At 39.6% G+C, this 25,820-nt stretch overlaps 2 protein-coding genes across 7 annotated transcripts in view; one reads left to right on the forward strand and one right to left on the reverse strand.

Moving 5' to 3' along the window:
* Positions 1-12,208: 12,208 nt before the first annotated feature.
* On the forward strand, positions 12,209-22,628 carry stom (stomatin). 2 transcript variants are annotated; one of them, XM_020601041.1, is made up of 7 exons: positions 12,209-12,398; positions 14,080-14,189; positions 14,451-14,523; positions 17,548-17,630; positions 17,842-18,045; positions 21,118-21,252; positions 21,812-22,628. In XM_020601041.1, exons 1-7 carry the CDS (start codon positions 12,338-12,340, stop codon positions 21,998-22,000), a joined length of 855 nt encoding a protein of 284 aa, XP_020456697.1. In that variant the 5' UTR covers positions 12,209-12,337; the 3' UTR covers positions 22,001-22,628. The 2 variants fall into 2 exon arrangements, with proteins under 2 accessions (XP_020456697.1, XP_020456698.1); XM_020601042.1 differs by lacking the exon at positions 12,209-12,398 and adding an exon at positions 13,634-13,699.
* Positions 22,629-23,709: 1,081 nt separating this feature from the next.
* Positions 23,710-25,820, reverse strand: part of gsna (gelsolin a) — an 18,896-nt gene continuing 16,785 nt past the window's right edge. For all 5 annotated transcript variants that reach the window (XM_020601038.1, XM_020601039.1, XM_020601037.1 and 2 more), the window contains one exon: positions 23,710-25,254. In XM_020601038.1, the coding sequence (XP_020456694.1) occupies positions 25,085-25,254 (170 nt within the window). In that variant the 3' untranslated portion in view covers positions 23,710-25,084. The remainder of the gene's footprint in view (positions 25,255-25,820) is intronic.

The raw sequence follows: 25,820 nt of genomic DNA on the forward strand, positions 1-25,820 counted from the left end.
TCTCTCTCACACACACACACACACAGAGACTGGCCCTCCTGGGGACTGGTACATGGGGCTGATGGGGGAACAAGGGGGCATTAAAAAAGTGAGGGGGAGCGAGAAAGAAAAAGAAATGTCTATTAAATGACATCCCCATTGTGAGCTGGAGCAGGACGATGGCACTTTGCAAAACTGCTAACAATGAGCACAGGCAAAATCCCTTATCCTACAGGGGCCCGGCAGCATGCTTGCCATTACCATAGTCATTTAAATACAGTAATCTCATTTTCTGCCTCAGCTGAGGAGGCATGCTAAACTTCCCAGTTTGAATGGAAGACAGAGGGGTGTGCATGGCATCCAGGGCATGCAGGATTAGTGACTTTTCCCAATCTGCGTTGTGTGTCTTGAGTGTATGTCTATCTTATCAAGTCATTTTTGTACAACACTGGTCTTATTTTCATAGTCTGGACACCATTCTTTTGGTTATTTTAACACTGTATTCACCAAGTTCATTGCTAAGATCTGGAGGAAGGCAGTGACATGACAGAAAAGAATTCTGACTACTTGCAAAATACTTCCAGGTTTGCCATACTTAATCTAACTAAAAAATAAATAAATAAATAAAAACAGTACAATTATTATATAATTATGACTATTTTTTACTACTTTTTAGTGGTGTTATTTCTATAATATAGGTAAATTGTTTTTTTTGTTTACAACCTGTAGCATTCGCTCTGTCAGGCCTCATTTTTGTTGATATTGTTGTATTCCAAAATCTCAGTGATAAACTTGGTTAAAACAACTTTATCATAATTCATATAAATGATGGGCAGACATATGAAAATGAGACCCAAGGTGTAACAAACTGGAATTATTCTTTAAAACAAGTGAAAAAGCATCAACAAATCAGCTTTGTTTTAAGAATTTTCAAAAATCAAGTATGGCTGAATTTATGTCTTATAAATGTGGGTTTTTTTTGAGAAATGTTTAGTTTATAAAATCTACAAAAACAGACAAACATAAATCCCAAATTATTATTATTTTATCCAACCAACAGACCAAAGCAGGTTTATTCAATTTGCAATGAATGATGAAACAGAAAAAACAGAGATTGAACCAAAACTTGTTGATCTGATCAAGCTAGTGTTGCTCTTTTATAAGGCTGGGAAAGGTCAAATTAAAAAATTAGAGGTCAAGATATCCTCACTTTTAGTCCTAAGTAAGCAACCAAGCCTTTTTCATTAAAAACTATTTACCTGGTCGATGCAGAGGCCCCCACTTTGTAATTGATGCTTTTTGTTATATTTTTCTTGTCAGTCCTACACCCACATAACCTAAAAAACATCAGATGGGCTTATGTTCTCATTATTCTACTGTAATGACCTTTGCCAGTTGTCTTCTTCCAAAAGATTAACCATCAGTTCTAGAAATTCTTTGGCAAGTTGTCATGCGCTGGAGATTTGTTCATGTGTTTTAAGAAACACAACTTAAGTGGACTACTAATAAAAACGACTTGGTGGACATTTTGTGTGCAGTGCAGGTGTCTGTGCAAGAGCAAGAGTGTGCGTTTCAGTGTGTGTGTGTGGGTGTTGGTCAGAGTAGCTGCAGCAGCTTTGGGGATATCATATCAGATCGAACAACAAAAGAGGAGCGAGGGAGAAAAAGCTGTTTCCACACAAGCTGTTTTCATTCTTCTCCGCTTACGGTCCAGTGGAACAGTTGATGAAGTTTAAATGAAGCAGAATTAGGAGATCAAGCAGACACGGGAGCTGGTGTTGATGGTATCCACAAGGTCCCCTTTCTCACCCCCTGCACCCAAGAGAATGGAGCCAGGGACAGCTGACCTGGATGAAATCAAGAGAAAGAGAAATGCAAAGCAAAAAAAAAAAAAAAAGAAAAAAGAGGCAGGGAGGGATGGAGGGAGGGCTGGGACAGATAAGGGGATGAAGTATCTCCTAAATGTGATAATCTCCAATCACCTCTAACATCAATTCTGTCAAGGCCCGGGTTAATGAGCTCACAGCCGAGCAAGCGTCATGCACCGCCACCCCCTCTACCCCCGATTCTCCTTTCTCTCCTTCGCAGTCGCTCTTATAATCATTGTTGTTCTTTTGATTTAATCCCTCTTACTTCAGCTGATTTGAGCAAGAGGGGAAAGAGAGAAGGAGGGAATGGAAAAGCCTATTACCCAAGCTCCTCTGCTCTCAACTATCTAAATGCTAACGATGTGAGGGGGCGAGAGAGAGGAGGGGAGGAAAATGATGAGGAAGACACCGAGGGGAAATGGGAAAGAGAGCATGAGTGTGTTGGCAGGAGAGGACAAGATGCAGCCGAGGGGGGCTAATCTGCTGTTGCTCGGGGTCTTTGGGAGCAGTTTGGTTATTTTTGAAAGCAGGTTAGCTGAGGAGAAAGTCCGGCATCCTGTGTGCTGACCTTCCATCCCTGGGGTCAAAGCACCTGATCTTCACTCTTTGCTTCCACTTGAGCGGTTTTGACACACCGACACCAGCATCTCTTGCCTCGTCTGTGCTCATTTTTGCCTGCTTTCAGTTTTCTATTGATTAAAACACTGAGTCCTGCTGCACAGAATTACATGTTATAGATCAGATTCACTTTGGCTGGTGTAGTTGGTTGGAAAAGACTGGGGTAAAAGCCGTGGGACACCTTGAACTGAGAGTAATGCCTGTTTCGATCTGGTTCTCTGCGGCGTGCTGTACCAAGGGACCGGAGGCATTTTCACATTGTTTCTTTATGAGTTTTCACTCCTCGCTCTGCCTCCTGAACAATTGTTTTCTTAGTTAGGCTTCTTGATACAGTACCCAGAGGCCCTAAGAACAACTGAGTAAATATTTGGCAATTGCACGAGTGAAATGATGATTATGAGCCGAGCTTTGGCACACCACAGGATGTGTCGTTTGTGTCGTCACAACTCAAACCTACTGAGCTTTAATTGGACTACAAATTCTCCAAAGAGAGCACACAATCTAGCGTTTCCCTTGTTTAATTCCATTTTTGTGAACTTTACAATTACATGTCAGTAGGTAGCGAGGTACCTGTGCGTCACGAATTAATTGCCTTGCAAGTTCACACGGCCGCTCGGCTAATTTACAGCGTGATATGAGGGAGAGAACCAGTGCACTGTGCCACTCTTTCAACTGTAACAATCATTTTGATTTGTTTTCACTGCCTGGCACTCAGCATTTCAATTCGTCTCAAATACACAAGAACAATGGAATTTGCTCGAAATACACACTCATTCGGTTTGTTCACGTCTGCCTAAGGAGCACAGTCACTTATTCTGTGCATAACAACTCTACCCCTCAGATTCTTTCAAGAATCCCATTTTATTTTATATTGGCCAATGAAACAGTGGAGGGTGAGAGGCAAGTGAACAATCAATCTTTGTAATGTGATCCACGGATTGAGCGTGGTGAGTAAATGTTAGCACAGGCAGCCATCCAAGCCTGCAGTCAAACGAATTCTGCAGAAAAGGAATCTACCCAGGGCAGGCCTCTCTCTTTATCTCTCTCCTGCCCGACAGCAGCAGGGTATCAAGCACATTATATTCCAGCGCTCTGTGCATTTTTCATATAGGCTCGCCTTTTATGTTTTATGTACTCCAGCTCAGGGGAGAACAGCTGTGTGGGCGCTGCATCCTCTGTAAGTTTAGAGGGAGAGAGAGAGAACTCATTTTAGTGGGAGAAGTGGAGTAGAATGCCAAAAGCATCGAGCGCAGTACCTGTGAACAAACAGGCGCTGCAGACCAAGGCCTGTCTCAGCTATTACATTACCATAAAACACAGAAACAACACCTCGCATGCTGTTACTGCAGTAATTTGAAAACAGATTGGCAGGATTTACAAGTTGTCAGCTTATCTTCGCTGTGACCTCTGTGACCTCTATCTTCACTGTCAACTTTTGGAGTAAAATCATATGCTGGAGGCTTATTTGACATTGTCTCAGACTTTTCCAGGATAATCTGGTATTAAATATAATAACAGAAATAGAATTTTTTTTTTTTGTCTTTGATTCTGTGGAACTGAGTCCGGAAGAAAACAGAAAAGAAAAAATATGTAGTGTGACTGTATAATTGACCCTAGTTGCTCCTTCATGCAGAGTTGATAAATCTTCTCAGGCTTCCTCTGTGTATGTCAGTATATAATACACTGCTTATATGGATTATATGAGGTGAAATATACTGTGAACAGAACAACAGCTCTGTGAGAAATCAGACTGCATTTCAGATTAGTTTATGTGCGGTCTATATGGGGCTGAATGCTAACCTTTTTGTTTCTCCTAATGCTAAAAGAAAGAAATGTAAATATGTATATAACTGTCTAGATTATGGAGCTATATATTAAAACATGTAGGTATTTATAATTTTTGTTGACAGTTTAAGTTAACAGATTTTTATGTTCACATTATTTAGTTTATAACAGTATGCATTATTTCTACATTTAAAATAACTCTAGAAAGTGTAGTATATTTTCAAGTAGTCTTTACAAAATATGTTTAAATGGAGTAAGAGGAACCAGAGTAACATTGCAAAAGAGTTATTTTATAGTATGTAAATTGAGTGCATTCCATATGTTTTACAATCCACTGTTAGCAAAAACAAAAACAACTACTTTTTATTGATTGAACATGGAATCTTTAATTTAATTTTAATTTTGATGGTTTAAAGTAACAAGACTTTATAATGAGAGATTTTAAAAACATATTCAACATCATGAGGCTAGACCAAAAGCAGCAAGTCAGTTCTTAGGTCTTATCTGGATGCATGGAAGCAAGCACAACAATGTACTATGATTTTGACCCAGTGTTTCATTTTTCAGATATTTTACTTTTATCAAACTTAAATAAGGAATCTTCTTAAGTAACCTCAGAGACTCTCACTTCTCACAGGCTGAGCTCCTCTGCTTGAGACAGAAGGTGAAATGTTTTTTGTTTAGAGGGACACACACTGCCATCCAGTGTTACAGGCTGTGAGGCAGGAACAGTTAAGAGGTTATTTTTTCCATTTCTGATATCCCAGTCCTCTTCTGCTTAAAGGATCCTGTCTGATGTTAGGATCTGAGTGAGTGATGAATTATCCACCACTATGAGCTGCGCATTTAAAATGAAATGCAAGGCTCCTTAAAAGAACTTTACTCTGCACAGAGACCTCCAGTTTTTTCTTAACACTGTGTTTTTTATTGTTTGCTATATACTGCATTTTCCTGTCGAGTTGTGTGTATAAATTCAGTAGTGGCCATTGCAAACTTGCTTTGGTAATAAAGTCTGTGATATATGGCATTGGACCATGTTGTATACTTGTCCTGATTAAAAATAAGTAAATAAATTAATAAGTAGTTATTCCATATAATTAAAGTCATAATTATGCATGACAAAATTAAAGGAAATTATAACCTACTGTATTCTGTTTAATTATTATTAAATAAGTTATATATGCAGTGTAAAATTTCTTATGAGTTACTAGGTTACATTTATGACAAAGAATTTTATAATTATTTCTTCTTGAATAATATATAAATAAGTCATATAATATGATTTAACATCACACATACATTATATCATACATTTATCTGAGTGTCTCATTAATACTGTATAAGAAGGTTCAAGTAAATACTGTGTCTGATTTGTGCAGCTTTTAACATTTCAGAAAATTTACTTAAACGTAAGTATGTGATGAGAATAAAAAGTGGAGAAAAGGGGGATTTGTACCGTGTGCTAATTTTGTGTCAGTGAGACATTTGGTGTGCCCTGCTGGATGATGTGCTTGCTACAGCGGAGTCCAGAGTTTAGTACTGTAACCATGTGAGTGCAGGTAAATTTGAATCTGATTGAATTTTCTGTTAGTCACAACCAACATCTTCTGCTTATCAGTCAGTAAAGTGTCTGCCACTTTCAACAGGTTTCAACCCACCTACCACAATGAAACCTTGGTGGTGCCAGTGCAAGTGTGTCACTGCTTCATTGCGGGGTTTTCAAAGTTGCCCTTGACTTGTCTAAGATATCATGTTGTAGTTATGCACTATATCAGCGATGGTACTAATTAGATTTTTATCTAATGTAAAAAAAATACAACTCTCCATTCAGTCATAAGATTTTTAAGATTGTACTGATTGGCAGAAAATTGTTGCTTTACTACTTGTTGATTTTGCTAAAACTTAGTTAAATGGTCATCCCAATACCCAGATCTATTGTTTTCAAAGTAACTCTGATCAGTCAGAATCACTGTACACTCATTTTTGTGCCACTAAACTCTCTGGCAAGACTGGTTTGATACTGACTGTAATGGAAAATTTTGTTTTGCTCATACTGATACTGACTGTAATGCTGTTTTGCCTGTTTTGCTCATATATGCCTTAAACTTGTGGTGAACTCTGTCCACACAGAACATCTGAACTGTCTGCTCAGCAAAACAATAGCACAATCTGACCTTGAAAAAGTATGTACTCCCTGATTCTGAGTACATCTCAGGACAAAGACCTCTTTCAGTGTGGGTATATGTGTATGAGTGTAATCGGAACAGGTGCTTTTGATCTAATCCTCCCTGAAACTTGCATGTGAGACCATGTGTATATATAGGACTGGGTTCTTTTTCTTTATGAGCCTCTGTAGCAGACCACTCTGAATGCTGGTGTAGATTGTTCCTTTCTACAGAAATATATAACACAAAAGACCGATCTGTCCTAAATCTCTTTATTTCACACTCACTAAAGTTTGCCCATTTTAGCACATAAGAGAAGATTTTTATCCAACATGACAATCACTGCTGCATTCAGTCAGTCAGAATGACAGTTGATGAGGCAAATAAACAGTTGGGCACAAAATGTGATACGCTATACTCTTTGTTACTGACAAGCTAAGAAAGTGAATTTATTATTCATGAAAAACTGATGAATTCACATATTGACTGTTGTCTAGTCATTTTATCAATCCACAACCCTTTTCACAACATCAGCTGCACAATTGATCTATTAGCATTTGTTTATTGTACTATTTGATGTACTACTGCGTAATTGTGCATACATTAATGGACTACAGTAGGTAGGATGACACCTAAAACACTTACCCTGTTCTGCATAGAAAACAAACATCTATGCCCTATTGTTCTGTTTTGTTTTGTTTTTTAACTCCTAAGAGAAAAACTATACAGTTGATTCTGTTTATAACCTGTTTTTTCTCCTTCAGTATTGTTAAAGCAGTGCTCTTTTTCTGGCTGGATTATTAGGCCTTAATTACACCATATCAGTTTTATTCCCACATTGCTCAGAGCTGTTGCCTGCTGACAGTCACACTAAAAGCAGGGAACTCACTGGAACCACCTCAATGACCCCTAGTGGTTACTTATCCAATCACTTATCAAACTTAAAATCTACGTGCACAGTTTTTACAGAAAAGAGCTGACAGTGACATCAAACTTCACATTTACAAATAAACAGATTATTTATGCCAGCTACACTTGCTGTCTATTTTTTGGATTAGCACCATCAACTTGATGTGATATGCTCTGTGACCACAAAAAAGTCCCCGGCGTTGTGTGTCCATCTAACTGGACTCCTGAAGACACGACAAAAAAAATCACTGATTCATAACCATTTTAAAACTGTTACAGTAAAACCTAAAATTTGCTTTGCATAGAGTGTAGATTTTGGATTTTTACATGCGGGACTTTGCATTTGCATTCTTCTGCATGCCAAAAAGAAGCATTGTAATAATTTGTAATTTACTATTGATTCTATTAAACTGCACCATGATACATTGAACTAGTGATAGTATTATTCCCATCTGAACATTTTTATGGGCAGCACAGACTATTTGGCTTTGAACTAATTCTTTTGTTCACCCCAATCCCCTTTAGCATGAGGCTAAACCTCCATTAAAACAAGGAGGGACAGAGAAATGGACAGATGAAGCATGAAGAGAGATAGTTATGGATGCTGAGAGATAACAAGGAAGGCTGAGTACCCTGCAGGATTAGCAAAAAGGCTGGATAATAGGGAGCAAGTGTGACTGCAGACATAGTATGCTATCAAGTGAGAGTAAAATGAAGCAAGGATTGGAAATGAGCAAATCATATGCTGTAATTTATCCTCTCAGTTCACCAGAGGCCAAAGACGCTTGATTATTTAAGTGGGAAGGCCAAACTCCAGGTAGCCACATGAAGATGACAGGGCCATTTTTTCCACTCTTGAGTCTTCAATGCACCTAACTGGTCAGACTGGTCACTAGTCCTGTACACTGGTCCCAGCTTGGTGCTTTTTCAATGTGCTGTGACTAATCCAGGAGGACTCACACATTTTTTTTGCCCTAATTAAAAGAGGATTAGATGGGACGGAGCTCTAGGACACGCCAACATGCACAGCCACTATCCCTTCACTTTCCTGGGATTATAACCCTTACTGGCTTTGCCTGCATTTTTTGTGCAGGTCACCACCTGAACTCAGCACACAGCTCTGTCACTGAAATGGTTGGTCAGAAGGGGCTTTGTAAGACTAAAGAGGCTTACAAATATAGACTGGTTCAGTAAAGGTAACTGTAGCAATTCCCCAATGGAGGTCTACATATTGTTTATGCACTTCAGATCTCCTTCATCACCAATGTTGTATTTTAAAAGTATAATTATAATATTTAATCTTGATTGCTTTAGCATCATATTTTGTATCATATGTATATGTGCTGTAAAGTGATTTCCATATAAGTGACCTATTTATTTTGAAAATACCAAAATCATAAAATTTGCATCAGACTGAGAACAATTCATGTTAATTTTGCTCTATAGAAAATGAGTAAAACTGAATTGAGAAGCATTTAGGTCTACCTTCTTCTACATTCCCAAATTGACTGTTTATACAAGTGATCTTTTCACCAATAAATAAATCTATGTTGGTTGTACTGTAAAATAAAGTAAACCTGCAGCGTGAGCCCAAGTGGCCAGTAATTCAAGGACTAAGTGAATAAAGAGATAACTCCACTAGCAAGCATGATACTCTCAGTAGATGAAAAAAGGCATGACTAGTTTGTTCCAATGGAAAATTTGCTCTGCAATATACTGTAACTGTTAGGCGGGTAAGAATAGGACCTGCCTTCCAGGCATGCTCATACAGAGTACTGTAACCAGTGGTCCTTAATAATAATGTGAATGTAAGTTTTTAAATAATGACGACAGCAGTACACTAAATAAATAACCTCTCAGGTACCATGCAGCCATGTAAGCGGAACATGTTTGATTTGCACTTTATTGACAGGATTACAGCAGAAAGTTACTATAGAAGGTTATTAATAGAAGCTGCTGTCAGCTGTTAATTAGTCCTGCACTGTGGCCTATAAATGGCCAGCTGAGATTCGCTAGTTTAAAGTGCTGGCTAATTTGTCTGGCAGCTGCTACAGGGATGTGTGCATTATTACCGCTACCCTGTTGGTATCTGATGAAGCCTTTAAAAATGAACCTCTGAAGACCTGACCTCATCATGCTAGTGCCTGCTGTGGGTGTAGGCTGCAATATATTTTCAGGCTGATATGCAGTTTGACTCATCAGTAGAGAGATATATAATGCGGTATTTGTAAAACTAAGTGTGAAATGATTGATTTATGACCCCTAAATCCCAATCCCTTCCCCATCCGGAAACCCCCTGCCCCCTTCCTCCCCCCTTCTGCCTTCCTGTACTTTCACACCTGTATGTGGGAATCACACCAATATCATTATTAGTATGAAACCTATTTATATTAGACAAGAATGATTACTGCTAATGGTTAAACCCATGCTGACTTACAGTCCTTCATACAGTGCCTTGCGAAAGTATTCGGCCCCCTTGAACTTTGCGACCTTTTGCCACATTTCAGGCTTCAAACATAAAGATATAAAACTGTATTTGTTTGATTTGCACTTTATTGACAGGATTACAGCAGAAAGTTACTATAGAAGGTTATTAATAGAAGCTGCTGTCAGCTGTTAATTAGTCCTGCACTGTGGCCTATAAATGGCCAGCTGAGATTCGCTAGTTTAAAGTGCTGGCTAATTTGTCTGGCAGCTGCTACAGGGATGTGTGCATTATTACCGCTACCCTGTTGGTATCTGATGAAGCCTTTAAAAATGAACCTCTGAAGACCTGACCTCATCATGCTAGTGCCTGCTGTGGGTGTAGGCTGCAATATATTTTCAGGCTGATATGCAGTTTGACTCATCAGTAGAGAGATATATAATGCGGTATTTGTAAAACTAAGTGTGAAATGATTGATTTATGACCCCTAAATCCCAATCCCTTCCCCATCCGGAAACCCCCTGCCCCCTTCCTCCCCCCTTCTGCCTTCCTGTACTTTCACACCTGTATGTGGGAATCACACCAATATCATTATTAGTATGAAACCTATTTATATTAGACAAGAATGATTACTGCTAATGGTTAAACCCATGCTGACTTACAGTCCTTCATAGACACACTCAACTAACATCGCTAACAAAAATTGTTCTGCTAAAAGAGGAAGGTGCTGTATGTACATCAGAAAAGCCTTAGCGGAAAACATTTTTTGCCTGTGGGTGTACAAATACATGCTCGTGGGAAATCACTGAAAGTCGTCAGATGACTGTTATATGGAAAGCACCCAAGTTTCATACAGTACAAACATGAAAACATAAATGTCCCTAATGCACTGTCAGTATTCCACCCTTACAGGGAAACGCCCTGGTAATCATTGGTGCACTGTGGAATATTTTTGCTGGATAAGTGTCTTATTCTACACCATCTACAAATTTTATTCATGAAGGATATTTATTCTACAGCATGTAAAACTTTAATTTGTGACAGAATTTATTCTACACCAACTGTGGATGTAATTTGTGAGAGAATTGGTAAGTTTTTGTTAAAGTTAAGCTATGCATGCAGCGTGTGTTTATTAGTTAAAAGGTGTTTATAAAAAGTGTTTCATTATACAAATTCGCTTTAGTCCCAATTTTAATTATTTGATTTGCTTTATTCCTTACACCTATAAATAGTTAGAAAGCAACATTTGTTTGTATTCCAACATGAAACAAAACTAGGGGGGAAACATTCACTTTGCCCTGCACAAAAGCCCTACTTGGGTTTGAAAAGTCAGAAAATCATATGTCCGGATCCCATTGTCAAGATGTGGTGGTGTAACAGGAATCAATCCAGTGGTAAACGAAATCAATAAAACCGTAAATCATACCCCAGAGGTGCGAAAAACTTTTGCTGTGCATATACACGTAAATCAGTCATTCGGTCATTCGGTCATAAATCAGTCATTTCACATTTAGTTTGACAGATGCCACATTATACACTCTCTGTCATTATATCTCTCTGTCAGTCACAGTAGCCATATGCAGTAACCATTCAGACAGCAGTACAACCTAAATATAGGAGAACATTTTTGTTGTTGCAGTCCCTTTTCATTGTTAAGTGTCTCATTTCAAACTGTCATGGAATAAACCTAGCATGAATGCACACTTAAAAGACAGGTGCTGGTCATGAAAAACTGAATGAGGAAAATGACAGCACACTTAAAGCTTATATGATATATTTAGAAATAATAGACATTTCTACTAGTGGGTCAAAATGTCGGCTATTTTTTTTAAATATAATCACGTAAGCTTGCAGTTTTTCTCATTTTTCATTTCAGATGTCCACATTTAATTTGCAGCTTTGCTACTGTATGTTGTGGGAGATACAAGTTGGTGTTCATTAACATAAGACACAATGAAGAGATCAAAAATGGGGACATTTCACAAATCTGACAAAATAATCCTAACTGAGAGTCCACTTAATATCATCTCACTGTCATCAGCAGATGGAATTCAATTGTCATTACCTAGTTTATGGACATCTTAGAAATTTGTCCCACTCTCATCTGTTGTTTTGAAAATTTTAAATGTTTAGTACCAGTTTTTATCCATTTGGTGTCATTATAACAATGCATTATGATGCAAAATATTAGTGAGCATTACAAACAGTGTTGAGAGATTTCATATTACCAATATGGTTCTTTGGTTGGTGATATAAAATGTGATGTTTAGGAAATGTACAGTCTAGCTGGGATGTCTTTAAAAAACAAATAAGCACGGCTAGTCTGGGACATTTGAAAAACAAATATTTTTGCAAGAATTTACTGTTTCTGTGGCAAAAACAGCCCCCCTTTAAACGAACTGTTTACCTCGGTCTGGATATTGACAGGCTGAGAAAACTGCGTGCTGCGTCACAGGCACAGCGCCTACAAGTCAACGCTTAGGGTTTGCAGCAGTTACTAAGCTGCAGGGCAGTCACACGGTCGCTCCAGTAAACACAAGACGATCATTGTTTTCTGTCACCGTTAGACACTTTATTTTGGCGTTAACATGTCTGTCAACGACGAAGGCGTAGTAATGAAAGAAAGCAAGAGACAAGAGCGTCAATCAGGTAGCATCTGTTCACTTTCTAACGTTTAAGGGGTTATGTGATGTTCAGGGCAGTTTGCCCACACAGGAAGCCATTAGCCAGTAATCTAACGTCAGTGAAACAGAACAGAAATGACATGTTATTTTACTTTTCCCTTGATGATACACAGTCCAGAAGGGATGTGGAAAACCTTAGAAATGATTTTACGCAGTGGATTAACCGTCAGCTGTGAATGTGTTTAGCTAAGGTTGGTGTTTATTAGCATGCTCCAGTCTCTGGCTAATAATAGCGTTCAATAAAAGAAGGTAAAAGATATTAGCTTTGACGGGAAACATAACCGGTGCAGATACTATAATCGCGTTTTGACTTGTAACTTAGGCAGCACGGTGACGCGGTGGTTAGCGCTGTTCCCTCACAACAAGCAGGTTCTGGGTTCGAACCCCGGCCAACCTGGGGCCTTTCTGTGCGGAGTTTGCATGTTCTGCCCATATGGAGATAAAATACTATCAAAAATGTTACAAATGCATGTTTAACGTTTTGTCTGTAACAAGCCATTTGTGTGTGTGTGTCATGTTGTTCACACATGCATGCTGTTCACAAACTGCACATAAAACACATTTTACAAATGCTTAAAATCGATTTTTTCGTGTACAGTTCTTTAGAAAGTACGTACACAATGTTACCTACGCATGAATCACCTTCCGCGCACACACGGATTTTTGAGAGTGTTTTTTCACACTCTCAAAAGTCCACAGTCCACAGTCCACGAATGCACGGTGCGTTTTAAGGGCACAAAATTCGTCGGGAGGAATTTGTGCATCATTAAAATAAGCCCTACTGAAAAACTATAAACTCTGCAGGGCGGAACATTAACTTTAGCTTCATAACTTCTAAATTCTAAATATATAAAAATTTAGAACATGCACCACAAACTGCAGGCAAGTGGAATGTTCTCTGTTAAAACGTGTTAGGTATTAGATATTTTTGTTTAGTTTATGTAATGTCCATTTGGAATAGCGTTGTGTAAATACTTTTGTTTGGCAAACAGGTTTGGAAACTCAGATGTCCGAGTTTTCTACGTGCCCTTAAACGCACCGTGCATTCGTGGATTGCGGACTTTTGAGAGTGCGGAAAAACACACTCAAAAATCCGTGTGTGCGCGGAAGGTGATTCGTGTGTTAGACGATCCACGCATGCATAGATAACAATGTGTACGTACTTTCTAAAGAACTGTACACGAAAAAAAAAATTGATTTTGGATTGATGGATGGATGGACTTGTAACTTTGTCTTCGAGCAGGCATCATTCACATGATGTTGAAGGTAGGATCTCGGCCACCGAATGGGCACTATCAAATTTAAGCACAAGTAAATGCTGCAGGCAGGGCAGATGAGTTCAGTCCAGTGTTTACCTAACATCTGCCTGAAAGCAGTGGGAGTGTAAATGTGAGCGATGGCCACCTAAAAACAATTAATCACATACATTTGCGAATGGTGGCTGTTTAGAGATCAATGAAAGCTGCTCAGATGCAAGACTGGATTAGACTCTAGGATTTTAACAAGGGAGTAGCCCCTAAAAGAACTGTGCTTCTGAACACCAAATCTGCAGATGCCCTTATTTCAGGGCATTACAGTATATTCCCAGGGACGACTGGAATCAGTTGAACTGATTTCAGTACATGTATTTGTTTTCTTTCCCTCAGCTTTGGAGAATGCAGATTCTGACATCGGCGTATGTGGCCGGTTGTTGGTCGTGCTCTCCATCATCTTCATGCTGGTTACTCTCCCCCTCTCCATCTGGGCATGCATTAAGGTCAGCTGCTGGTAAAATCCACACTCTATTCTCCAAGCTGGTATAGTAGAGTAAACTTCTACGGTTGTTTATTTCGTGCTTTGTAAATTTGTACTGCACACTAATCCTTGATGTTACGTGTATTTATTTAACAGCCTTTAGAAACAGGTGAACCATTATTTGACATTAATTAAGAGGTGTCCTCAGTCAGCATTGTAATTGCTCATAAGAGAAAGAAAAGGCTCATATACAAGCCATCTGTGGGGTTCTCTTTGTTCACAGATTGTGAAGGAGTATGAGCGAGCCATTATTTTTCGCCTAGGCCGCATTTTACGAGGAGGAGCCAAAGGACCAGGTTAGAAACTGGCTCTTATTTATTTATTTTTACTTCATGCACTTCTTAAGTTTTTTTTATTGAATTGTATTTCAAGCATGTTTCCAGTGTGTTTATAAAGTACTCTTTAAAGGCTCAGGTACTAAAATATATTTTGTTTCACAAGTTCAGGTTTAGGTTCTCTGTTTTTCTTTAGTTTCTTCTAAATGCAGACTTGCGTTGTTTTCTCCTAAAGCCTATAAATTTGAGGCTTGTGCTTTTTTTAATAGAGTGGATTACTGTGTCACATTTGAAGCACATATGGCTTTATGCTGGTAAGAATTCTGTGTGTAAATACAGCTCTAGAAGTGTTTAAGGAGCATTTCTCTGATGTTGAACCAAGTGGCAGCCTCTGAGGCTGACAAGTGAAGCCAGTGTGAAATGCCAAAACCTGCAGTTCCTGGAAAGGCCACTTGAGGCTGGCTCCAACAGGGAGCTAATCTCCATAGACTCCCATGTTTAACTGCCCAACTTCAGGAAACCAGTGGATGACGTCACGGTGGGTTTGTTTAGCTTTTATATACAGTCAGTGGATTGAACTAATCCAGCCTCCCAAAACAGGAAAGAAGGAGGGATGGACAAGTGGTGCTGTTGTAAACAAAGCACTGGACTGTCATTATCCGTTCTGGCCTGGGATGTTGTGCCTCTGCTGCAAATAGTACAAGGCCACATGACCAGCTCTTCTTGCTGGCCTTTCTTCATCTCTAATGTGGTCAATTCAATCAGAGTCCTGATTGATGCTGTGTTTTTCCAGCAGGCTTAATGGCTTAGGTTGTTATGGCAACTCAGAGGTTCAGGGCGCCAGAGATGTCTACAGTATTTGTACAGTGACAAATGATTGGTTCAATTGGCACTGTACTGCAGCACATTTAGTCTAAAACAAAACAGTGACACTGAACTTAAAGTGCTGACTAACGGCTCATAATTAAAGGTGTTTATATCCACATTAAACAAACAGTGCAGGAATTGCAGCTGTGTTTATACACATCCTCCCTCTGTTAGGGGACCATTGTCAGACAGATCATTCTAAATGTCTTCAGCTTGGTCTTCAGCGGGAAACAACATCAACTAATTACCAGTTAGGTTTTGGACAAATTAAAAATTGGACCTCATGATGCTGCTTGATGAGAAGTCAAAAGATCAGCAAACCTGCTACAGTAAAAGTCAGAGCACCGTCAAAGTCACTAAGATTCATCCTCTGTGGACCATCAACATCTGTACAAAACTCTGTGGCAGTATTACACAGCATGACAAAGGTCAAATGAGTAGTAGAAATGGGAAATGGAAAATATGTAGGCCTAATAATAACAAGAAGAAGATGGATCAAAATTCAAGTAGCATGTTACCTCATGCAGTTCAGACAGCTGATACTTGGTATTCTAATGTAGTATCTATTTTTATTTACAAATTGAATGTGCTGAAGCACGGGGCTGTTTAAATACTTAACATGTAGACTGTAGATGACCACAGTGTACACAAGTTCACTGAGACTACGTTGACTGTCTGGGTTCCTGGTCCCCAGAGGAACATGTCTGGCAGCACTGCTGCGTGCGCCTGAGGTCTGAATACCTTTGTCGTCCTGTTCTGTCATGTAGCTTCTGTTTTGAAAGGCAGTGTATTTGGTTAAATACAAATACAGGCTCCAACAAGAGATTATTTGCATATATCTCTTAACTTCACTGCCTCTTTATCGTTGATATTTGTTTTTACTGGATAAAAAAACCAACCAGTGTCCTCTCTGAATGCTGAAACATGACTCCTGAGAGAGCCAGGGGACGACCCTGCTTATGATGGCACAGGATAATAATAGCTGTCTGCCTTTAAGCCTCATGTTCCCAGGGAGCTGCAGCCAAAGTTGAATTCTGAATTTGGTTTCCCATAATGCCCCTTACTCTCACACCCGTAACCTGGATTGATCAAATCATATCTCATGTCATAAAATGAAAACTGTGTTCTGTGGAGCATTTTGTCTATACACTTTTCTTCTGCCATGAACAGAGATAATTATTATCAGAACTGTCGTGGGTAAAATCAATGCACTGAAAATCACTGCAGTGCCAAGAATCATTTGTTGAACAACATTATTGAAATATGATTGAGAGGGTGGAATACAGGACCACCTTGTCAGTCTCAGTCTCTCAGGCAGAGGCGGTCAGGCAGTCGGCTGCAGGTCTGCAATTCTTCCAAGGTCTTCATGCACACCCACCGGATCAACTCTATTGCTAACTTTATTCCAGTTTTTCACTTCCTGTTATTCCCCCTCTGGCATCAGCCCCTATTCTTGTGTCTCTTTTTTGGGGAACTTCCTGTAAGATGTACTAAACAACAGGAAGCCTGGCACCAGAACCCCTCTCAGAGAGCAGTATAAAAGAACAAAAGGTTTTTCAACTCACACTGCTATATTTTGTTCCATACTACATTATGCATTGGCTATTAACTGTATTCTGTTTGCTTTAACCACTACAGAACTAAGCTTTTTTTTTTTTTTTAAATGGTGCTTATCACTGGACTTTTCCTCTGCGTCACAAGAGGGTTTACAGAGAGCAGCTGTGGCCTTGCTGTTTGTTTGACAGGAAATAAATGGTTGAGCAATGCTGGAAATGTCATGTGCATGAGGGGAGTGTGGTTGTCTTCATGGCCCCTGAACAGACTGCTGTGATCTTACCATTTAAATGCACAATATTCTGAAAGGAAATGCAGCCCACAAGTCTGCAACTGCGGTGGCATTGTTTGCTAAATGATTGCATACCTACCATGTCTGTTTCACTTAGGCAGTGTTTCATGCACTAATTCAATCATTGTGACTTGAAACAGACTCATGAAAGCTGCAAATATTTACAGCTTTGCCTCGCTGTCAGCACAGCTGCAGTCTTATAAAGGGAGTTTGACTTGTCTTTCTGCCAGAATTTCATTCATCCTGGTGATTTGTGAAGAAGGTTCCTCATTATTGTGTTTACAGTGGCTTTAGTCTTTGTTAAAACTGTTTGCATCTTTGTGATTCCACAGGGTTGTTCTTCATCTTGCCGTGCACTGACAGCTTTATTAATGTGGACATGCGCACCATCACCTTTGACATCCCACCACAAGAGGTATGGCGTGTGTACTTCGAATTACATTAAACAAATACTTTTATCATTTTCCCAGAATTTCAAAGGACATCAAAGTAATTGTGCCGATTCTTGATGCAGCCCACCAGCAGTGCACTGATTTAAACACGTCTGTGAAACATTTTTCCAAACATCCAACAATTTCCTTTTGTTACTTCCTCATGTATCTGTTCAATCACTGTTCTGCTCTTAGGTTTTGACTAAAGACTCCGTGACAGTGAGTGTGGATGGTGTGGTGTACTACCGAGTCCAGAATGCTATACTGGCTGTGGCTAACATCACTAATGCCGATGCTGCTACCCGGCTCTTGGCCCAGACCACCCTGAGGAACGTCTTGGGCACCAAGAACCTGGCAGAGATCCTGTCTGACCGTGAAGAAATCGCTCACAGCATGCAGGTAGTGATTTTTTTTTATGATTGGTTCACTTGTTATTTGGTGTGCTTCAGGTCCAGAGTGGGCTGGAACCTGTTCAGCACTGGGTGGAGTGGATATGGTTGGATGTGGTATGGGCACTTAAGCTTGTGCCATTCAACCACCTCTCTGCCTCTTTTCACCTAAATGAAAACAGGGCAAGTTTATTATATCCAATCAAGACACTCATTCATTTATTAGCAACCAGACAATAAAAACATTAAAACAAGAATTGGGTAAGCATGGCGTATAATGGTGGATAATACCCAGGGGGGATAGGGGTGTGGGGTGGCCTTGGGAGGGCCTGGACCTTGTGCCTTGCGACATCTTACCTTGATGTTCCACCACGGTGTGGGCAGGGATCAGCTTGCGCTATTCTCATGATGAGATCCGGGGTGGCCTTAGAAAATGGTTTTTTAGTAACCACTATTATTATTATTGTATTTGTTTCTAATATCATTATAACTGTTATACATCTGAAGGGCGTTTTGTATTCATTTATATACTCCCTCCCCAGACGCACTTGCACACACATGAACAGATATACATACACACACACACACACGCACATGCGTACACACACAGAGGAATTAGCAGAATTGATTTGTCAGCATCTTCCTCTTCTTTCTCTCAGCTTATGTTTGTTGTTGGTTTTTTTAGTGGTTGTTTGTTTACCCTGGTGTCTTTTGTTCAACACTTGTTAATGATGTCACTTTCTTTATGTGCAAATAAAATGTAAATAAAGCATGCAGGTATAGTAGCTCCTGAACACGCTGTTGTCTTGCAATTGTAATTTTGTGATTCAAAATATGCTCATACTAATTATACACTTGCCATGTAAGGATTGTTACTTTTTTTCTTTTAATGCATCTATCAGGTCTTGGATTTGATGCAGCCCTTGGAGATTTGACTTTGTATCAACCTTGTTTCACTATTCTATATCCCCTTTATGTATTTTGCTGATTTTCATCCAGTCAACATTTCTGAGGATAACTGCTGTGAGCTGTATTGATGTTTAAGAAAAACAGATTAAAGCTGTACCAACATATTTTAGCATTAAAGTTACACCGAATTTCTTTTCGGCCACTAGAGGGTCTAGTGAGATTCAAAACTAACTTACACCAGAAGCCATTCTTTACTGCTCTTTGCCCTGCTCTTTGTTTTCTGAAGCAACAGCATGAGTTATGACTCCCAGGTTGGGAGCTTGAATTGCTTCCAAATTAAAATCCTATTAATTCACTACAAATGTAAAATCATGCCCATACTACGTCATTAATGTTGCCAAAAGAACCGCTTTAGCTTTAGATGCTAATACACCCAGAAGGAAGGACATCACATCTGAATCAAGTTTGAGTCTTGGGCGGCTTTTAACACAATCCAACTCAAAAAGCCAAACTGATGTTAACCCTGGTTTTTGCTCTGCCTTTGTCCCTCTTTCTCTGTGCGGTGCTTGGCTTTTTAGCAGGCACATGCAGAGCTGCTGCAAATATTAAATGCTTATAGTATATTAAGACTATCAGACAATGTATACTGTCTCCTGACTTATCTTGGTAAATCTTTGTCTCTTACCTGACTGGATATGATGCTGTGGTGTCAATCTATCTGCATCTCTGAGTCATTATGTCAACATGCTGACATACGGTAGCTGTGGTTGTTAGAAAAGGAGAATGTGGAGAGTGCTTTCCAGGGACCAGATATGATGATGTCATTTTCGGCTTTTTTCCATTAGGGGTCGCAACAGCAAATCGTCACACTGATGATTCGTGTGTTGACATTTGGTATGTGTTTTACGCTGGATCCCCTTCCTGATGTAACCCTGACTTGAACCCGGGCCGCAGCGGTGAGAGCTCTGCGCCCTAAACACTAGTCTATCAGGGAACTTCAGTGGTTCAGATATGAGGTTTTAAAAATTCACACTCAAGTATTTTGCAGCAGTAAATGTAAACAGTTATAACGCTAACAAGACAAAGTGACTTGGGCCATCTTGCTAAAAACCAGGTTTGCCATCTGCAACTGCCACCTGAACTGTGTCAGCATCAGTGTTGATGACAAACTGCTGTTAAATGTGTATCAGCTGCAAACAAAGGCAACCCCATGTGTACCGCTTAGAGTACAGCTCAATTATTGATTTATTCACTAAAGTTTAACCTTGAGTTTATGCTACGCTGCTGTAACTGAGTGTGTTTACTTCTCTTGCTCACACAGAATGTTTCTTAGTCACCTGTAGGCAGTCTGATAATGTGATATGTACTCAGGTGTTCAGTACTGGGTAAAAACGCTTGAGAGGCAAGGTAGTTTTAGTCCTGTTTTGTCTCTTCACTCTCTTGTGATAAATTTACACTTTTGCTGCTGTTTTACATTCTTCTTCACCAGCTCTGTTAGACAATGGATCAATGGAACCTTCCAGCTTTCATTATTGTAAAAGTGAAGAAACATTCTTGGGGTGTCTGAGATCACATTTTACATTAATATGTAGAACGTTGCAGACACTGTTTATGTCTCCTTTATGTCAAGTGGGTTCTCTCTATATTAGCAAATGCAATAGAAAACCAGTGTCCTCCCCCTGTGTTGTGTAGGAGGAGTTTGAAAATGATAAAACTGTGCATTGCCGCCATCATCTGGCTTAGAGCACGGTTGAACTAGAAGGCCATTAGGACGTCAACACTTGTTTGTTTCAGTCACAACAGTTGCACTTCCTGCTGCTGCTGCGGTAAAACACCTTGATTTGGTTGCTTAAACACCAGTACAGCACAGTCTGGGTTTACCAACAGTGATTCCTGCATTGAAAGCCTATTTGGTAGTTACTGACAGCATGAATGTAAACATAATGGAATTTCCATTTCCAGACATATGCAAGAAGGGTGCATCCTGGGACGTTTTGTTGTTGTTGTTGTTGTTGTTGTTGTCACTGTGGAAGGCTTTGTCTGATTTGATAAAAAAAAAAAATTCAATTAATCAATTGGCATGTTGCTAGTTTCAGCCCAGTGCTGACAAAATGAGATGTTAAATAGAGAAATGTGATTAAATATGTTGAAAAATGTCTTTCTGTCCCTTCAGTCCACTTTGGACGATGCTACAGATGACTGGGGGATCAAGGTGCAGCGGGTGGAGATCAAAGATGTAAAGCTGCCTCTTCAGCTCCAGAGGGCCATGGCAGCTGAGGCCGAGGCCAGCCGTGAGGCCAGAGCCAAGGTAAGTAGGAGGTCCTCTAAAACTTCGCAGTGGCTTTCCACCAGGGCAGCTCTGGCTTCTCTGATGTGGCTGTTCTTGTTGACCAAAGCTTCCACTTACATGTAGACTGCAGACAATGGCCCTCATTCACCAACTGTTCTTAAGAACAAATTTTTAAAAGCCCACTTACAAAAGATTCTTGCATTTACCAATATTTTCTTATCTGGGATTTGTTCTTGGGTTTTTTCTTAGGACCTTTTTTAAGAACAAGCTAAGATCAAATTTAAGAAAACAGGAAGGTGTTGGTGAATGAGGCCCATTGTTCTATATGTAAACCAGCATATTGGTCTAATCCTACTAAATATTAGTAGTTCTTAGAATATCAAAAAAGAAATCTGATCAGTGATTGAAACTGGTTAAAAAGGAATTGAAAGGATTGAACAAGAAATTCATCACAAGTCAGTAAAACGAGTTTTGCTGAAGTTCATAACAAGGACAGATCTTAGCGAGTTTCTCTGAGTGGGCTGTGACACCCAGGCCCTGTGTCTGGTTCACTCACTTCTCTGTCCTCCTGTTCCAGGTGATAGCAGCAGAGGGCGAGATGAACGCCTCACGGGCACTGAAGGAGGCTTCCCTGGTGATTTCCGAGTCTCCGTCAGGCCTGCAGCTGCGCTACCTTCAGACCCTCAATACCATCGCTGCTGAGAAGAACTCGACCATCATTTTCCCGTTGCCCCTGGAGATGATGCAGGGCTTCATTAAAAAATGAGTGTCCAGACACACTGTTCATGTACCTGCTCATACAGCATACATCATTTACACACACATATTAAACCTTTCTCTTTGAATCAGCAGTGCGAAGGCAATAACTTAAGATGTTGTGCTTGTGGCTCATGATACTCAAACCGGAGCAGCTGTTAAAATGCATTTGTTTTGTCTGCCATCTTTTGAGTTTGAAAACCAGAAAAACTATACTACTAATAGACATTTTGTTCCAAAAATATTCTTTTAAATTGTTCAAACAGCTTAAACACATGGGCCAAAGTTTAAAAAAAATGAAATGTACATTAGGTCAAATTTGTTTCTATCCCTGTACACTGATCTGTTTAACTAAGCAGCCAGCCAGAACACTCTCTGCTCATTCAGTGTGTTCAGTCAACTGAACGACCGCTGATGAGGACTAACCAGAGCCAGTGGAGCCAGACGCACAGCAAAATCTACTGTTAGACCGGTGGGTCCGCCAAGGGCTGACCAAAGCAGGTGCTTGCTGTTCACTACTTAGATTTTGTACTGTGAATGACACTTGACTCAAAACAACTGTAGTGCAGCTTTAATGCTCCCTGACTGTCAGAGTAGTGGCAGGAAGAACCAACCATTGTCATCAGCTTTACACATAGTTAAAAAAAAATAAAAGGTACCTATTGTTGTAACCTTAGACCAGTGCGTACACACGTACACATGTACAAAAACATTAGTGGTCTGACTGGTCTGCAGCTACTCAGCCTCACACAAAGCAGGGTGTGTGTGTGTGTGTGTGTGTAGTCTGTCACATAACCAACACTTTAAAGTTCTCTGTGACTTGCGGCAACTTGTGTCACCGTGGAGCCTTTGTGTCAGGTCTCAACCTGAGAGACTTTGACTGAACTGACTGTTCACTTACTAATATAACTCCGACCTGTGGAACTCATCTTTCTTTCATTAGGAGAGTGAAACATTTTTGCCATTTTACAACACTGAGGTGTAACTATGAGGCATAAACTGATTTGAAATTAGAAAGGTATGAGATAGATCCATGCGAAAGCTGCATTGAACTAGAGGTATGGTGTAGTGTATCAGAGACTAACCAGCACCAGAGGTACACAGCAGCCTTAAAATAACCCCTTCAGAAAGTAGGGATCAGCCATTTGACAGGACCACAGACATACTTCTTCTCTCGTTGCCAATGGCGTTGTCTCAGATTGCAAGCTAAAATGTGACTGAGATCTGCCAGTTGTCATTGTTACTGGTCATGTGTCACTTTCCTATGTTTATAGTGTGCTTTCCATTCATAAACATTTTATGTAACATTTAGGGTGATGGACAAAATATTAGGAACACTTCAAAGTAACAAAGTTTACTCAGCGTCCCTCCTATACAGTAAGTAAGTGAACATGATCAGCTACACAGTGTGTTGCAGGTCTGTCAGCTTTTCCTCTTATTGTGTCCACCACCCGTCTGGCTTCATCATCGGCTAATGGACTGTTAGAAAGAATCCAGTCACAGATGTTTTAGCCAAAAGCCTTAACTTACTGCCATCAGCTAATTCTATGCACTTCCAAATTAAAATCCCTGAAGGGCTTTATTTACTTGTATGTTTAAACAGCAGTTTTTAATCACATGTTCTTTTTGTGTGTACCACTAGGCAAATAGTTAAACATCATAATTATCTATCATCAAACTGACATTGTTGTTATAGATATGTTGTTGTTATAGTGTTCTTCCCTTTGAGGAATAAGGGCACAAGTCACAGTATCTAGTATATGTCTTAGTAGTGTTTCTCTCTCTCTCCATCTCCACAAACTGAGCTCAACAAATATATACACACTTTTTATTATGGTATTGTTGTGACTAATTGGAGGGTTTAGGTTTGTCACACCTGAACCCAGATTTTTTTGTGGAACTATAGATTTTTTTCCCCTTCTGTTTTATGGAATACAAACCCTGGTGTGTGTTTTTGTTTGTTTGTTTGTTTTTTACTGCAGTTATGTCTGTATGTTTGAATATTGCTGCAATAGTGTTATTGTGCTGCAGCTGCATAATAATTAATCTGATTGCAGGAGCCATTTAGAGTACACGTAGACCTTCTCTAAGAGTTTGAACTGCTGCAGGCCACTAAATGACTTCTCTGGTTATGCTCATTAAAGTCAGGGAGTTCTTTAGTTTAATATTTTTAGTTTTTTTTTCAGGATTTATGATTGTTAGTTTTTGCAACAACCTATTTTTTCTACAGTTTGCTAATATTTGAATTTGTTTTATTTTGACATATTTATGTATGAGGCCTTTGGGTAAATGTACTATCAAAATAAAAAATTCATTTCAGAGGCGTGTTTGTAAAAGTAGAGACAGCACTCTTTAATTTGGTTCATTTAGGTTTATTGAAATATGGCTTAGAGAATCCTCGGTGTTACAGAAGCCGTGACTATGTAAAGCGGCAAAGCGTGGGTTTCTCGTGAAAATTTGGCCACTGCAACATCACCCAAGCTTCCTAGGTAAGAATCTAACATATTTTTAAAAAATAAATATGTGACATCTAAACTAAAGGTACAAACAACTCATTTTAAACTAGAACAGTACCTTTAAAAAGGTTCAGAATTGAAATGGGTTCACTGTAAACTAGAGGAAAGATTAAGGCATCAGTTTTATTGCTTCTAATAAGCGGTCTGGTCTTGGCAGTTCTCCAGTGTTGCATCACCCCAAGGCTTTAAACTGTCTTACTGTATGTTTGATGTCATTACATTTCACTAGTGAACATGTTTTATTGTCAAAATAAAAAATAGACAAATTGCATTTCAGTAAAAGTCATAGTAGTAGACTTGTGCAAAACCCTGTAGGAAGCCTGTGTATCTGTCAAAGCTCTGCTGTTATTGGTTGGATTCATAACGGATATAAAGGCATCACTGTAGTATGTGAGACAAAGCGAATTAAAACACTGCTTTGTCGACCTCTATCCCTTGGAAACCAACAAAATGTAAAAAAGAAATCTCTCATTTTCAGGGTGTGTTGCCAGCTGTTAAAGTCTTTATGATTGTAGCTCGTTGCTTGCGGTGGAGCAGCGGGGTTGGGCCTTAGGGGAGGGGGGGGCTCAGGTGAGAGCTCACGCAGCCAGTTCAGCCATAACGCGGTCCAGAGGGTCAGTGGTCCAGTAGTCGTGGTCCCAGCCCAGGAACCAGCCAGTGAAGGTGGGAGGCTCGAAGCCCTGCTTGATCTTCACTATGGGCGTCCGTCGGTCTCTGTTGGCTGGGTCTGTCTCGATGTAACGGACCGCTGAGGGGAGAAAGGTCGGTTTACTGACAGCTGTGTCTCAGAGTAAAGCTGAAGCATGTAATAAAATATTTCTGAGTATTAAAAACACGAGGTAAATTTGTATTACTTCATAATATTCTTTAAACGAGTTTTTTTTTTTAAATCAACTAGATTCAGTTCTAAATACAAGATTACTTTGCTGCCTTACTGTAGATGCAGTATGTAATGACAACTTGGTCTTTAATAGAATCAACAAATGGAAAAAACGTGCAGTGTCACCTGAGTTAAAAGTGTACCTGTCAACTCGAGCTAAAAAATTGATTCTATATGTTAAGAAAACTAAAGATTAGTTGCCTTGAAAGTTTTAATAATCTAATGCACATGGTGCTTGACAGAATCAATTTAACTCTTATTTTAAAAAAGTAATCATCCTAAAATTTTTATGACAATTTGTAGTACATCCATCCATCCATCCATTTTCCTCCGCTTATCCGGGACCGGGTCGGGGGGGCAGCAGTCTAAGCAAAGATGCCCAGACTTCCCTCTCTCCAGACACTTCCTCCAGCTCCTCCGGGGGAATACATAGG

The sequence above is a fragment of the Monopterus albus genome, unplaced genomic scaffold (genome assembly GCF_001952655.1).
Source record: "Monopterus albus unplaced genomic scaffold, M_albus_1.0 scaffold50.1, whole genome shotgun sequence".
NCBI classification, from domain to species: Eukaryota; Metazoa; Chordata; class Actinopteri; order Synbranchiformes; family Synbranchidae; genus Monopterus; species Monopterus albus.